This window comes from Plectropomus leopardus, chromosome 5, assembly GCF_008729295.1.
Source record: "Plectropomus leopardus isolate mb chromosome 5, YSFRI_Pleo_2.0, whole genome shotgun sequence".
Lineage (NCBI taxonomy): Eukaryota > Metazoa > Chordata > Actinopteri > Perciformes > Serranidae > Plectropomus > Plectropomus leopardus.
Window position 1 is genome coordinate 25600437 of NC_056467.1, and position 17441 is coordinate 25617877.

Genomic DNA, 17441 nt, shown 5'->3' on the forward strand with positions numbered 1-17441 from the left:
CACAGGAAAGATCATTTGACCTTCCTCAGAGGTCTCGATGCTGGGGAAACGGTTCGCTCCGCAAAGTTGCAGTGTGGTCCTTGTGAGGACACTGGACGGGCAGTTCAGTTACGCTCGTGCGGTTCCGGTGGCTGGCCTCGGTCAGTTTGAATGTTGCAAACTCAGCTTGAGTTTGTTTTCTCTATCTCTCCATGAACAGCTGGATCATCTTCTGACACCTCATGTGGCTGAGATGAGATCACCATGAAAGCTTAACAGACTTCGTCTCATTCCAAGTCTCTCTTTGTCTCACAGTCTCTCTCGTGCAAAGTCCTCTGGTTCTAAATCGTCGTTTAGAACACGTGTAGCACGGGCTGTTTCCAAAGTTCTCTCTTTCAAGGTAGATAAATAGCTGCTCACAGCATTTTAGGGCTGCAGCACAAGCAGACACCCCCCCTCCTCAAAGGAGGAAGAGGGCGTAAGGCAAAAGCCCCAAAGAGCCAAAAGAGCCAAAAGACCCTAAAAGACCCAAGTCCTTCAACTTCACTGAGGTTATAACTCCTGTGAAAAAAAGGGGTGTGGTGCTTGACAGTCAAAGCAGGAAAAATACACTCCTCCCCTCTATCACTTCTACTGTTTTAACTGTCTAGATCTAATTTCTTCCTAAAGTGTTGATAAAGTTCACTACAGGCCTTCAAATCTTCAATATTTGAAACCATGATGCTCTCCTCTGCTGATCGATACCAAACACTTATGAGAACACCAAATAATTATTTGGCAGATCATTAACAAAGTAAAACAGTATTAACCACCTTTAACAAACATAACGAATATATGTGAAAATGAGTAAGTATAATACCATGGTGTCAAAACACTGTTAGCAAGAGTTTGTGAGCAGGAAGTGTGCACCCCACTGCTTCCTGCATCGCGAAAAAGGAGGCTGAAGAAACGGAGATCAAACAGCAAAACTAAGCAGTGCTGATCAAATACAAAACGATATTCTGTTCCTGAGTTGCATATTTCCCCAAATTTCCCCAAATTTGCCCCAAATTTTTATGGAAATTATTTTATGAATTATCGTTTAACTGTAATACCAGACCGCTGACTGCCATTGTCTCACTCAGACCATTCCGCATTATGACACCCACCAGCAGGAGCGTCTAGTAAGGCGCAATGCATTTTGGTATTGTAGGTTTTCTATCTCTTGAGCAAAAGCATCATATTCTTTGTTTAAGTATTTAAGTATTTACATTTTTCTACTGCAGAGATGGCAGAGTTTTATCTGAGGACTCTGTTAATGTTGCTGAAATAGTTCTTTAACCCACTATTTGGTCAAGGCTTATATCTCATGAGTTTTGGACCAGTGGTCAGCATATGAGATCCTGCACCAAAAAAAAGAGGATTCCCCATCTGACTTCAAACAGTTGGGCTCATCCCATCACAATTAAAATGTAGGCTTGGTCTGCAGGGGCTCCTGTAGTGCATTATGGGAAACACTGATCTCAGAATGCAAAGTAGCAATAGCATCATAGCATTTCACCTCTGACAACATACATTTGCAATGCGATTGTGTAACACATCAATTTTTTGCCCCCACTATATGGTGTAAGAAAAATGATCATGATCATGTTTCAGGATCTTAAAAAGTTACATGCGCGGCTTTGATCAGTGAAGCTGCAACACAAAAGGGTCTTATGATATGTAAAGCAGGAAACACCGTTGCGGTTGTAAACATTAAAGTGTCATTTTCAGTGGTTGTCTTTGAACACAGTCCATGGCTTGCATACAGAGCACACTTACGCAGCCCCCCCCCCCCCCCACTCCTTTGAAGACAGCCTGAAGCCTGTGATGACTGGCATCAGTTTGAACTTAGAACGACTCAGAGAAGTTGGCAGAGGCAAGCACAGGTACCGTGATTATCTGCTGCTTCAGGGCATCATAAACAACCTAAACAACAAGTGTACTACAAGTTTGCTAATGTAAGCAGATGTGCCTTGATCTGTTGCACTCAGAAGGCTCAGAACAGTGAGGAGGATGCGTGAGGATGACACAGTGTGAGAAATTATTTACCAACTTCCTGCTGAAGGTCCTGCAAAGCCAACAAGTAACTTCAACTTGTTAATGTTCCTGTCACTTTGCCACCATTCAGGTTTTCTCAAGACACATGAGGACACCAGAGATTGCAGGGTCCAAGCAAGAAGCGTTAGGGGCGACTTAGCCTTCAGGCAATGTTCCTGTATGTGGGAAAAAGCAACAACCAGTCATACAACAAGAACACAACCACTACAGCAGAAGTAATTGAAAGTGCTGATCTTTGTGAGTCATGAAGTTATTTCATGTGCTTCCCAGGCTAAAGTGTTGCTTCACAAAGTTACATAATACAAACATTTTCTTGAGTTCATCTTTAGGCTGCAGGAGGTGACAGGAACAGCACATTTGCAACCCAGATAGGAGGCATAAGCACTTCTTATTTGCCACTCTCTGTTTTTTGAGTATAGATCTTCATCTCTGTGCAGATTGCACTCAATCCTAAAAGCTATTTAGTTGTTGACATAATGACCAGTCTCAAAGGAAAAGAGCTGCTGCCTCCTTTAACGACACACTCAATTAAACTCATCATGTCTGATTGGACAATAATGTCCTCTCTGTTGTTTGCAGGTTGTCGAGCTTTCTGCCAAACATAGTTTTGCAAAGATTTGTGTTTAAGCTGTCATCTTTGCTCCTTAAAAGGCTGTCATTGCATTCAAAAGAGCTTTTTCTTATTCTCCAGCATCTCTTTACCTTGGGCAGTTGTAAGAAAATCAAACTCAAGAGGAGTTGTGTGAGACTGCTGTCTACATCACTGCCTCAACTCCTCTGTAATGACGAGATTCTTTTTTTCAGTGATGGCAAAACTGCATGAAGGCTGCCAGTGTGCACCTGGAGATCCCACTGCCACTGCACAAAAACTGTGATTATCAACAGCTGGGCGGATGGTACATACTAACCTTCATCCATTAACATCATCTTTTTCGGAAAGCAAATTACATGGGAAAGAAAACCTGTGGTTCTTGTCAATACCCAGAAGATTAGCTGACAGCATTTCAACAGTACTCAAAGTGAAGTAACCAAGTTTATCCAACTCAAATTACGTTTAGTGACCATTTGCCTCATTATTATGAACTTAAAAACTTAAGAACCCCTTGAGGGAATTTCTTTAAATCTGGCACAAACATCCACTTGGACTTTACAATGAACAGGCAAGATTTGTTGGTCATAGGTCAAAGGTCACTTTGACCTTGTCTGTCCAGTTCTCATTAACACAATATCTATAGAACGCAACTTGATGTAATTTCTTAAAATTTGGCACAGATGTCAAGTCAAGTCAAGTCAATTTTATTTATAGAGCCCATTATCACAAAACATGGTTTGCCTCAGAGGGCTTTACAGTGTACGACATTTCTTCTGCCCTTAGACCCTCACATCACCCAAGGAAAAACTCCCGAAAAAGAACCCCTGAACAGGGAAAAAAAAAAGAAAGAAACCTCAGGAAGAGCGGTAGAGGATGATGAGGGATCCCTCTTCCAGGACGGACAGACAAGCAATAGATGGCGTAAATAACAAATGAAATACAATCATGGCAAAAAAGGAAAGAGAAAGACAGAGGGGAGAGAGGGGGAGAGAGGCACAGCAATAATAGAAACAGATGCATGTCATATTACAATAACGGTGTTGTGAAATTATTAATTGCATTCTATGATGATGTTGAGGGTGATGATAACAGTCTCATGCATATGCTGATAGGGAGGTGTCCAAAGGCAAGATCACAACATCAGCGCACCCAGGACCAGACCACAATCAGGGCCAGCGGGGGGGCACAGTATGTCCACTTTGACTCAAGGATGAACGGATTAGATTTTGGTGGTCAAGGACACTGTGTCCACGCTTGTCTCATTCCTTGAATGCAACATCTCAAGAATGCCTTGGGGACATTTCCTCAACTTTGGCACAAACATCCACCTGGATTTAAGGATGAACTGACTGAATTTTGTTTGTCAGAGGTCAAGGGTCAAGGTCACTGTGACTTTGTCTTTTTTATTCTTGTGAATGTGATATCTCATAAACATCCTGAAGAATTATGGCACAGACATCCACTTGGACTTAATGGTGAACTGATTAGATTTTTGTCCACATGAGACCAACATGTTTTTGAGCATAACTCAAGAAATTTTTACACTTGTTAGGACATGATTTTGCACAAATGTCTAATAGAATAAAAAGATACATTGATGGCATTTCATATCCAAAAGTTCAAAGGTCAACTTTACCATGACATCATAATGGTCTACAAAACACTTTTCCAGTCATTACTCACCATCAAATCTAATGAGGAAAAGGGAAGTCATATGGTCTAAATTGGCAACACTAATCTTGGATGTCCACCTTAAACTGTGCTGATTGTGTCGATCTTTTGTGCTGCCTGGTTAAAGATGTGTAAAGCACCCATGTTTTAGAATATGTAGCTTCTTTGCATAAACATCTGTATTTGAAGGATTGTTTGCTCTCATGGTAAGTTATGAGTCTAGACAGACATGGATGTAAACTGCAACCGCAACTTGACTGGTTTGCGGAGGCATACAACTGTGAGGCAGTAATTCCACTTTTTATTGTTAAAAGAAAAAAAAAAAGGTCAAGTTGCCGTCATGGCTTCTATCTGGCTCAGGGTGATGGTCTGCTCTGCCTGTGATACAACACTGAGGTTACTGCTTTATGACAGACTAGCTGCATATAATATCTCCACCTACATAGACAGATACCAGAGTTGTATTCTGCAAATTCATGCAAAACAAGGGAGAGCTGTCATGAAACCAAAAATATAAAATATAAATGTATCTCTTTTTGGCTTAATTATTTTTTGTTCTTCAATGTATTTTAGATCAAGAGATTAAAAGAGTGGATATGTGTGCTGTAGCAGCCAAAAAAGCTATTTAATTTCAATTGGTATTCAAACTTAAATGATTTGTTTTTCTATTTGTAAGACACTAACCACCCTAAATTAAAAAAAAAAAAGCTTCTGAAACAACTTCTATTACCTTGCTATATTTTATGGAATTGTGCCCTCTAAGTTACTAATAAGTGTGTGCTCATTTGTGTTTAGAGTTAGAGTGTGATCATGTACAGATATAGGTTTCGATTGCACGCAGCAGCAATTCTTAGCAATTATTGTCTTTTTGTAACTTCTTGATGCACGTTTAGAGCAAGGAAGGCCACAGTGCTGATTAAACTGTGGTCTAGAAAGCAGAGGCATTAGAGCCGAATATGTGTGTGGGTGTGGGTTTGTGTGTGTGTGTGTGTGTGTGTGTGTGTGTGTTGGTTTTTTAAAATTAAAACATGGACAAAAATATCTATCAGCTGTCTCATGTAGAGGCCAGTGAGCGCAATGTGACCCGAAATAACTTACACAGCAGGGCTTAACAGTACCAGTTGCCCCGTTGCCCCAGGCAACCAGATTTGGACCATTGCCAAAAATTTAGTGCGGTCTGGTCGCCTCTCTTGGCAACAATTTCTCGTCTGCTTAGAAAAACAAAGTGAGTCCCTCCGTGTACATTCTTCTAACTAAGTGAAAGTGCTGCTGATGAACAGTTCTACTGTGTGGGACTAAAATAATGGATGAAAAATGTCAAATTTTAATCAAGCAACTTACAGAGCAACACACAAGAGATTTGTATTGATCCTGAAACATGGGGTCCTGAAGAAAAGAGAAGTACACTATGTTTTTGATTAAAAGAATTGAAGACAATTTACCAAGCTGTACAACTTCCATCTCATGTGTGCTTTTCCAGGTAACACATTTAGAGTCACAGAGCTGATAAACAAGAGAGGGCAAACTGGGCTCAATAATGAGAGCACAGAAAATCAGGATCCTGACAAACTTTTAATATTGTTTAATACTAGTGTGTCAATAATTTGTCATTTAGTTGATTTAAAATTGCGATCCTTATCAGCACCACAAATACTAGTCATTAAACTTATCATTTAACTTATTTTTGTTATTTTTTTGGAATTGCATTCAAAAGTCCTGTTGTAATAATAGCTTATGGTTTTGAAGATTCATTTTCTGAAATGATAATATTAAGAAAATCAAAGAATATTTTTCAAATACTAAAAAAAATGCCCACTTTTACTTAGTGAGTGAGCTTTTTTTGAAGGATAATGACATTTCAGTGGCATTTCAATACAATTTGGTTCTTGAAAATGTGATTTAACAATTTAAAACAGCTCTGACGGTTCTGACAATGTTTAACCTCATGGACTAAATTGTGCTAAATTTGGACTGTTTTTTCATTGCTTTTGGAGTTGCTTACTACTCTAATTTCAAACTTCCAATGAAAGAGACAATGCAATTGCATGTGGCTAATGTGTTGCATCAAAGATTTATAGCTACTGCTATTATTAAAATAAACATTTCTGTAACATTATAAAACCACAATACACTATCAACATCGAGGGCACAATAAAATACAAAAAACAAAAACAGTATTCTACAGTGCACACACTACAGTACACATACCACAGTATATGCCACAATACACACATCCCAACAGATACCACAATATACAACTTACATACTAATTTGAAATAGCTCTTATAATATACTCAATGTTTTTTCAGACAGTGTTAATCCTCATATTAAATTCTGTTTGCAATTTTGATTGTTTTGTGATTGTTTCATTACTTAAACTAGTTCACTATGCTGAGTCTAAACTTCAGATTGAACAATAAGGAAACAATTTGTTAGGAACATCCCTATTTAATACGGTCTGGACAACATCAAGCCTTTTTCAAGGTTAACCTTGCATCTTCAAATCGAAAACCTCGGTGGTGCATTAGAATTTGCTGGAGTTAAATATTCAGCTGATTGTAATTTATCCTGTTAATTACATTACATACACATTGCAAATGTGAAATGACAGTGCAGTAAAAGTAGTTGTTCACTCTCATTTCTGTATTATTAAATTGCGTTGTTGTCCTTGACCATCCATGTATCTGCTTTCTGACGGCAGTGAAATAAAGTTGTGTTATTGTTGTTTTAAAGGTTGATTGATTAGTTGTTTTACAACACACAGATGCACATTGAAATATAAGTATAACTTCAGTGTTCACTGGTACCTACTTCACTGGGGACAGTGAAGTAGGGTGACACATAAACACAGCATCTAGTTGATTCCCCTACATATTAATGTTACCTTAAAATAGTGCATATAATTGCCATGCTTTTTGTGTTGTTACCTGCACTGTAAAATATATTAACAGCAGCTCAGCCAGCTCCAGTCTCCCTCTGCTCTTCACTGCACGTGTCTTCTCAAGAGGTACAGTGACATATGACAAGTAGAGCGAATCGACATCAAATGTACCTGTGACGGACTTCCCTGAGGTCTGATTACTTCTTCTCTATTTGACACAGAGTCCAACATCTTTTATATTTATCTATTTTTTATATTTCTCCATTCTTGATATCACTTATAATATAGGTAGGAGTTGTAATTGAGCATCCGCTGAACCTCTCCCAGCCAATGTCTAATAAGAGCTTGGCAAATATAACTAAGCAAGGCAGGTCTGTCAACCTCTGGCTTTCTCTGCATGCCAAAACAGTTTGCGTAGAACTCTTTATCAGAGCAAAGGAGTTTAGAAAAGGATGTCTTTTTTAGCCTTTCCAAAAGCATGAGCATGAAAGTAAGGAATGGATTAATCAGAGTGTTCATCTGCTCTAATGTGCGCAGTGGGAATCCCTAAAAACCTAGTATTTCACTCGGATGGGTGTGGTGTTGTAGGACATAGCAGTGCAGGCTTTTGTGAGCTCTGTGACTGTCTCAGCCTGTGCTCTGATTGTACATTCATGATTTTTTCACTAAATGTGATAAGTTGTGTGCATCTTAGTAACTGATGTGCAAGGGTGGTGGATGGTTGAAATTAAGCTGGACTTCGATGTGGGAGTCTGGTGTTTGCTTTCCGTTGATTGTGATGTTTTTTCCTTACACCTTACTATGTACCTCCTTACCCTAATCCTAACCATCCTTCACGTTGTCATCTAAACCTAACCATCCATGTGTGGTTTCTGAATCCTAACCATCCATGCCAACATCTGGTTTGTTGATGTCCCGGCATTAATTGCCATGTGCTGTTGTTGCCTGAACACAACCACATGCAGCATCATCCCACCATGTGCATTTGTTGACATTGTGGTAGCGGCGTCCTGCTATGTAAAGAGCAGATACAGAAGGATACTTAAAACATAATATGTCGACAGGGAAGTCCACTGCAAAGTTGCAACATGGAGTGACTTGGGATGAGAACATGTTGTCAACCACACCTCAAAGTTAGTGTCATGCACATCAATATACACATCATGGGGAAATTGTTTGAATCATTCAGAGCAAATTAGCAGTTTAACTTATCAGTTTTTAAGTTATTTTTTTTTCCGAACAAACTTTTTCCAGATTTTTTTCTCCTGTTGTTGAAGTCAACAAAATGCATAAAAAGGCTGTGAAAAAAATCCTGAAAATAATAGCCTGCTGATGTTCAAAGCAGCAGACGTTCCAAGTCATTAAGTCATCACACATTAAGAGCTTTAGCTTGTGTATGAAAAATGACTATTGAATACAATTTAAATCTGTCAGTTCTTTTGGCACCCTGACATGGAGAAAGGATACAAAAGGGGTTTTGATTCTTGAACCGCTCAATAGATCTGAAAGCATCCTCAAAATGAAGCTGACAATTTGCACTTAACTGACAAATCATTTTACTCCTCAGTCGATGTAAATATGGAGGGTAAAACATGAGTAACAGTGTTCAGCTCCTCGGGTATGTGAGGCGCTCAAAGTCCCTGAAGACAACCGGCTTCTGTAAACATCACACATTCTCCTCTCACATGTCAAAATTCAGAAATCCTGCAACCTTGAGTCATTCTTGCCGTCGCTGAACAGAAAGCTAATAGGACCTGACGGGTCACTCACATCAGTGGAGCGTCCGTGCCCTCGGGATTGAGAGATGTAGCAGGGGGCAGAAGCTCTGCCGTATTTGTATGTGAAGAGCCTCCAAATCAAAGGCTGAGCTCAAAGTGTTGTCTTTGTGGGTGTCCTTGATTACATAACACTCACATTATGTATGTTGACCATCGTTCTCAAGGAGTTTTCACGTGTGCACCTCAGCCAGGCCGCTGTGCTGCTATTGTTCTGAGGGCAAACTACATGTGGCACAATCTTTCTGTCTGTCTGCATCAGTGCCGAGGCGCCACAGACCAAAAGCGCTCAAGGCATGATGAAGCTAACCCTTTCAGATAGACAGTGTAGACTCAAAGCAATTCCTTTTAAACACCTATGGGTGTCTGATTCCAGCTGCAAATGGCTGACAGCATCCTGTCAGATGGGATTAAGGAGAGCGTTACCTGCGTGCAGGAGCATAGAAGGCCAAGAGGAGCCGAGTTCTGTGAGCTGGGAATAATTCATTTCTTGGTATTAGCGAAAATGATGTTAGACCTGATCTGAGTTCACTCTTCCGCAGAATATTGGAGCATTTACCAGAGAAAGATTTGTAGCCATGGTGTCACTCAACTGCAGGGATTTTTTTGAAGTGTGACCAAGGAGCTGGATTTAAATGGTATTTTGTTAAAGGTCCAATAACTTTAAAAAAAAAAAAAAAATCCAATGACGTTTTGCAGTCCAGTCACCAGTAGGAAATGTTGGCATTGAACATTTCTGCAAACCACAATTTTTTTAACTTAATAATATGCAACTGTAACATATCCTTGATTTGCAGAAAAGAACAATGCCATCATTCTTCCTGGTTGTTGAGTTGCTTTTTGACTATGCAGGTTTTAGGTACATTCACTTTGATGTTACCAGGTTGTTTGGATCATGCATTGTGCCTGTAAGGAAAAATACATCATGTAAAATATTTTTCCCTGAAAAGTCTGACATGTACCTTATAAGTATACTAGAATATTGTCAATAAACTAAAACAAACACAAAAAAGACAAAAAAGATTTGTTTTGGCTAAATGAAAATAACTTGACATACCTCAGGGATATTACTACCTCACCTGCAGTACATTGGAGGTTGACAAACTCTTGTGCAAATTATCACTGATAAAGTCGACCTGATATAGACAAGCATAAAAATAAGTCGAAATACACAATATTTCTATCCTAATTTAACCTGAGTCTGAGAGCAGAGTATCTTAACCCAAAGCGAGTTCTGTTTTTTTAATGTCGGAACATGACCGAGGCTGATGCATTGACTGTAAGGAAAACACTCCGCTCCAGTGCTGCCGGTCTTTACACTGCTGTGTCCATTTCCTCGCATCACTTCAACAACAAACTGAACATTGACATAGTGAAGAAGCAGATATTAACTAGAAAAGGAAAAATGAAGCATCATGTCATGTAGGACAAACCTGACCTGAACATCATCAGAACCCGGCCTTGACCAGGTTGGGTATTAGCGGTGAAACCTGGGCATATTGGCTTGATCTTTTCCAAAAATGTGGGAAGAATGCAATGAGGAAATGAAGAAAGAAATGACCCAGAAAGTAGCAGGAAAGTACAAAAAAATTACCTGAAAAATGGCACAAAAAAAACAAAAAAACAACAGCGACAAAATGGGAAAGTAAAAAAAAAAAAAAAAAACAAGGAAAGGAACAAGTTATAACAATTCCACAAAATAATTTTAAATATAAAATTGTGATAATAATAAATACATATTTCACTGGACATTTTTTCCTAGCTTTTGTAAAAATAATTTTCTAAGTCTACCAATTTCTTATAATTTGGGAGACATTTCTCGTCAGGTTGCTAATTGCCTTTCTTTCCCATGTTTTAAAAAGTAATGGCACCAATTTGCTCGGGGTTCAAAGGTTTAAGATACTTGTGAAAGGCATCTGAAAGCAACACAAGAAAAGTTTTGTCCAGGTTTCAAAGGGTTAAAAGGCAGTTCAGGCTTAAAAAATAGATATAGGTGAAAACATAAATTGAAATGATCCTGTACATGGGGGATGAGTAAAGAGTACAAAAGCTTGAGATGGCAAAACACTGCACAGTTGTTTGTATTACAGTGAGACAGATTTTAACAATCACAGCAACAATTATTCTATCCACCATCACAGCGATCGCTTTAAACTAGAATAACTAACAGTAAAAAGTGATCTACTATACAAATAACGTGCACTAGGATGTTACTGATTGGCCAAAGCGATTCTTTGCTTTTTGATGTTGTGTTGTAGAAAGACTGAGCCAGGTTCAACTTTATTGCCCGATGACCCCGTTTTTGTTTTTTTTTTGTTTTTTTTTCTGGAGGCAGCTGCACTGGGAGATCTGCTGTGCCAAAATAGTGGTCTAATTGAAAGGAATGAGGAGGCTGTCTTTGTTTGGACTCCACACAGCTTATATTACAACAGCTCATTACAAAACAGCTCCTGAATACACAGAACATTACAAATTGACATATAACAGTGAAGGGGTAGCTACCCCTAGTTTTAGAGATTTCTAATTAAAGCCTCATTAAAAGCTGTCATAAAACATTAGGTCTTATCTACAGTGGGGTCATGTAAATCATGTAGTGGACTCAGACATACGCACACAGTTGCACACACGCAATCGATATAATTGGTAACGTCTCACCGACCACTTAATTCATCACACTGGAGGTCCTGATTTATTTTGTTTGACAGTGACAGTGCAGTGATTTTCTGTTTCCCCTCCACCCAGTCGGAGACGGAGTGGAAGTCTTTACACCTGCCACTCTTCTGTCACAACCACCACATTCATCGAGACACATTTGTTTCATGATTATTTGTCTGATGTTCTTTTATATGTTTTTTCAAGTTGATAGAAGTGGGGGAAAAAAATCTTCTAAGACTAATTATATGATAACGAGTCAGATTCTCCTGGCTTATGAGGCGCTTTTTTCTTTCCTTAAGGTGCCCTCTCTCTGCAGTGGAGGAAATGATTTCAGAGGAGTAGTGTGTGATAAGATGAGACAGAAACCTTGCGGGCATGACTAATGCTACTGAGTCCAATTAAGCTGATGTCTTGTACCCACTGAATTAAATCACCCTGCTATGATCTTGTCTGCCTATGCATATATTTTCCTTTAACTCTGATCACCTGAAAAAAATTTGTCAAGACAGAGAGCCTCAACATATGCACAAATCACCGCTGTGCATATGGTGAACTTTCTATTATTTCTACATTTGCGCCCGCACTATGCCTGTCAAAACACTGAATTCAGGATTTGATGAATGTAATAGGGAAGATAGGAAGTGCAGGAAGTGTGTGCCCTTTCTAAACTGAATGATGTGTTGTTAAAGGGACGGAAACTCTTCATGGAATGGAAATTGACTGAATTCATAGGTTGTTCTCTATAATGAAAATGGCTAGCCCTCCAAATGTGCTGAGATAGCGGGTTACATATATGCTGTCTCCCCAACTGCCACCAAACTACAGTGATTCCCTGTAACCACTGTACCACACCCACTGAGAGTGAATTTATGACTTAGTTAGGCTCTCTGAAGGCTGCAACAGCTTGCCAGTAAAATGATTGTTAGTCTAAAGGAAGTCATAAATCAAAACAGGCCTCAGTTTGTCATTATCTATTAATACTCTGCCGCTCTCGCTCCAGAGTTCTGGAAACAGCCAGAACTTGCACGTTCTCGCCTTCTCCCAAGACTGCAAGATTTCCTCTGAAAGATGGAGGTAAAAGACAGCTCTTCAAAGTTTGCTCAGCTTGTGATTGATTTACCCATCTCTCCACGGTCTGCCTCGTGCGCTGACAGCTCTGGAGGTGGAACAGTGTTGAACGCCTTAATTGAGCCGAATGCGCACAGCTTAAATGCTGCAGGCACAAACCCACACAATTAGGGAGGACTAATGACGTGGGGTATCACCCATTATTTCTCCAAATAACCCACAGGGCTTTCCATATTTAGTATCACTAAGTCTTAATTAGTGATTAGGAGGATGAAATGGAGTATTTAGGCGAAACTGAGCATCTTCACACAAGCCTTTTTTCTGTCAGTTTCTGCATGTTTTGTTGAAACATAAAAGTGGATGTATATAGGTCATTATTTGAAGATCTGTTTGTAAGGTTTTTCTTTTCTGTTGCTGTAATAATTAAAAAATCTTTCTGTCTTTTCAGAGCCAAGATGATATGCATGTCATCCACAACAATCAACTGGGTAAGTCTTATTTTTTCCTTTTTCACATGTAGCAAAAGCCAAAAATAAATGGTTAACAGTTTAGATTACAGCCCATACATCACATTGTAAATATTCTGTACATATGGGGTGCCAGTGAAATATTAAAGCATAAGGAATAAGGAATAATAAATGTACATTTTTGAGGAGCCCTGAAATAAATGACTGTGTGTACTTTTATAATTACCCAGCACATATTTAATAATTACAGGGTACAGATAGCAGTCCTGTGGGCTTAGCCTTTGTGTCATTTAGCAACAGCTATAATAGCTATGTCATGAAAAGGAGCCAACCTACTTGTGCCTCTTTCAATTCAGTTCAGTTTTATTTATAAAGCCCAATATCACAAATCACAATTTGCTTCAGGGGGCTTTACAACATAGGACACCCTCTGTCCTTGGATGCTCACAGCAGATGAGGAAAAACTGTTGTATATTGTTTTATAAAAAAAATAATATATAAAAAGCTAGATAAGTGCACTCAGTAGAGTGCAGATCTCCGCCAGGCGACCACCCGAGCTGATCACGGCTACCCATGACAATTCTTGTAATTTCATCTGAGGCGCGGCAGCACGGTTCAGATGCGTCCCAGCAGCTTTAGAAAAATTCACGCCTTTTTTGAAGGAGCCTCTGCACGTTGCAAAGAGCAGATTGAGTTTTCCTGCTAACATTCACTGTATGTTTAAAAAAAGTATTATAATGAGGATGGACATACTTATATTAACGGAATCACAGCCACAAATCTCAGATCATGACTGGATTTTTAACAGTATTAACTTTGTCACTAGGCTACAGCACGGCGAAGAATAACAACAATAGGCACAATTAAAACTGACAAAAAAGAAACCATTTAACCACATAACCTGAATACTTACTTTTGGTAGAAGCAAGACAACATCGAGTAAGCAAAATACTCTGCTCTGAAATTTGAAATGTGAAAAGTGAGGAGTCAGCAGTTAATGATAATATAAAACAGTCAAGAAAACAGGCTGTTCAACAATTATGAATCACTGCAACTAAGAACAATCCTAGCATACATATATGGCTTATGGCCAGTCGAAGATAATAATATAATATAATTTAATCCTCCTTATAGTGTCTGTTGTCCAATTAACTACAATAAATGTCATTTCTTGCTAAATGTCATAACCTATATCAGTTTTGATCTTTAGATGGATTTCTCATTGGACCCCAAAACTACATTACTCTTTTATATCATTAATCATTATTTTTTAGACAATACACAGTTTTATTGCCAAAGCTATAAAGACACATCTGTCTTCTGAGGTTTAGTCTAATCATTTTGTAACAATAATTTTCACCATGTCGGTAGTCACAAAATCAACAAGCTTTTTTCTAATGTAATGTAGTGTGAATTTTATCTGTAAGCATATCATTTTAAGATAAGAGGATTATTAACTGCATTATATTTTCAACAATGAGTATCCCTATCTGATTACCCTAATGCAATATTTTTGTACCCTGTAATTATCAAGTACGAGTAAACACTTTCTCTCCTCAGCACAAAGGTGTTTTCTACATATTTGAGAGCCTCTACCAGGTACTTGATGTAATTTTCAGGCTGTAATAGAAGGTGATATGTCTTTTATATGAAATTATAATCCAAATAATATTTGTAATCCTTTAGATCAGTGTTGCTGTATTGCTGCTGTTTTTTTCTTCAAAGCTGCTATTCATAGCACAGGTCATACTTTGAGCACTGTTATTGTGTTTGGTATTTGAATCCGTCCACATCAGAAGATCTCATTTATAATGTTGGATGGCATTCAAACAGATGACCTATTACTGAGTATTTTCAGTTTTAACTCTGTGCTCAAAGGATTCAAACACATCATCACCTTGTATAATCATGAATAGTAAATTTTGAAATGAAAAACGTTGGGACAGAGTGAGATTTGAATAGAAAATGCTGTTAAATGAAATTGTGAAGGGGACTTTTGTCTGTAGTCTGCCTGGAAAATGTAATCTTCAGAGTTCTTCAGACTTTTTCATAAATATAGCCCCATCTCTTTATCAGTTTGACAGCAACCAGGAATTTCATAAGTAGAGCAAATACAACGAGCTCATGCATGCCTTTCATGCTACAGGGGGCTCATATACAATCACCATCTGAGAGTGATTTTCGGGAGCCTGCAGAGGAGTTTGGAGCCAGTTTTCTGGACCTCTGCCTGTTGTTCATTCAACTGGGTCACCACAGACGCAAAAGCACACAAAAGCAACTTCATAATGCTCTCATTTGGCACCTCGGCACAGGGAGGAAATACAAACAGACAGCTATCTGAAAAATGGAGCCTCACTATCTGGCACCGCCATAGTAATTCCCTTTGTCACAGCAGAAAAGCCACGCTCGCCTGCAGAGAATATTGTTTGTGGGCAGGAATTCAGAAGATGAGTAAAGGAAAGTCAGGCTTTCCATTGTTTTAACAATGCAGCGAACGTCAAAAGGTATAACTGGATTGTTTATTTTAAAGGAGCTGGTGACCTTTTTAGAAGATATTGAAAGTAATCACTCACAGAGTGCCTCGTGCAGCAACATTTTAAATTTCTCTTTTTATTCTCTTAATTTTCTGGTAAGAGAAAAAAAATAAGAGAAGTAAACTCCAGAATCTCCAAATCTTCAGACCCATCCAAATCTGCTCTCACCCGGGTGTGCTCAATGATGAATCCCACTTAATCAAAAGTCACCTATTCGCATAGGTAAGAGCGCCTAAACACCATATAAGGGCAGTTTTTGTGCTGTGTGAAAAAACTTGGCACATGGCCGAGACTGTAGACATGTCACCAAAAAGGCTGTAAGGAGAGGAATAACTTCTGCAGTAGTGAAACTGACGCCACTTTTAAATAAACCTAAACAAGGGGGGCTAAATGTGATTCGAGGGAAATTTACTGAAGTATTACAAGTAAAAAAAAAAAAATAATAACTCAAAATAATTACAAGAAAAAGCTACAAGTCCTCATACATATATTAGAGACTGGAACTGAGTTTTTTGCTGGAAAAAAAACTTAAATGATTATCAACAAAGTTGTCAATTAATTTTCTAATTAATCGACAAATTATATTAACTGCACTTTCATATGGTTTATGCACAAAAATCTTTCCCTCCAAAGTAGTGGGGTAGAAGTGAAAAGTTGCATGAGATTAATTTACCCAAGTAACTTAAAGGTTCCTTAGGTTTGTACTTCAGTTCAGTGATTGTGTAAGTGTACTTAGTTAGCATATATTTATAGCTTATTATATTATTTCTCTATAATTTTATAATACAGTCATTAAAATTACTCTAAAACATCCCTTAAATTTGATGAGATGATATTCATGCATTTGTTCATGTTCCTCAAATGTAAAATGTATCTTTTCTTATGCTGGGCAGCAGTTTGTGGACTGTGACTTTTTTTCTCTTATCTTGGTAAGGGTGCTCTCAACCACTCAAATGATTTTCTTTTACCTCAGAGAAGAGCAAAAATAAAATATTGGTAATTCCCAAAACTCAGTGCTTACTACCAAATAAGAAGATATCAGAGAAACAAGCAAAAATAAAAGAAAATGTGTTCAGTTTTCGTTTCTTGCATGCAGGCCCATTGTGTCTTAAGAGGGAACACAGAGTGCCAAATCTAAATGAAATGTCTCACTTAAGTCTGAATAAAATGAGGCTTTATATCAAGTTTGTACCCACTGCACATCTACATGATCACATTACAAAAAGCAGCGTGGGTCCTCGGGCCATATTATGCTGCATGTACTGTTTTAAAAATGCAACTTGCTCCCTCTCAACAGCTAAAGCCTTGGAGAACATCACCTACCAAAATGCCTCAGGAAAAGAAATTGTTCACACCAGACACAATATAAAGATACATAACTGCATAACTTGTTAAAATACAAGTGCTAAAGCGTTCTCCATCAGTGCCCAGGGCCCGAGTCTCCACTGAATTTAACATAATCTCTTTTGGCACAATCAACAAATGTCTGTTTCCCACACATTTTATTGCAGCTTCACAGTAAGAGCATAAATGTTAGCTGACAGGAGAACAGTTCCTCAATTGGCCATTAAATTTAGTTCATAAATGTAGAAATCTTACACTGAAACTGTATCTCCCGTCTCCTTCTCTAAATCGGTTTATATTAAAGGATATCAAAACAACATTATATTCTGCAGTCACGAAAAAACATAATAACAACAATCTTCTAAGGCCTTTGGCTGTCGAGTCCAATCAGTGAAG

General features: G+C 38.4%; 1 protein-coding gene across 1 annotated transcript in view; it reads left to right on the forward strand.

Annotated features, from left to right (window-relative positions):
* b3glcta (beta 3-glucosyltransferase a) overlaps nt 1–17441 on the forward strand; it is a 91737-nt gene that overhangs the window by 20172 nt on the left and 54124 nt on the right. The window contains exon 3 of the mRNA XM_042487441.1: nt 13149–13188. Coding sequence (XP_042343375.1) covers nt 13149–13188 — 40 coding nt within the window. The remainder of the gene's footprint in view (nt 1–13148; nt 13189–17441) is intronic.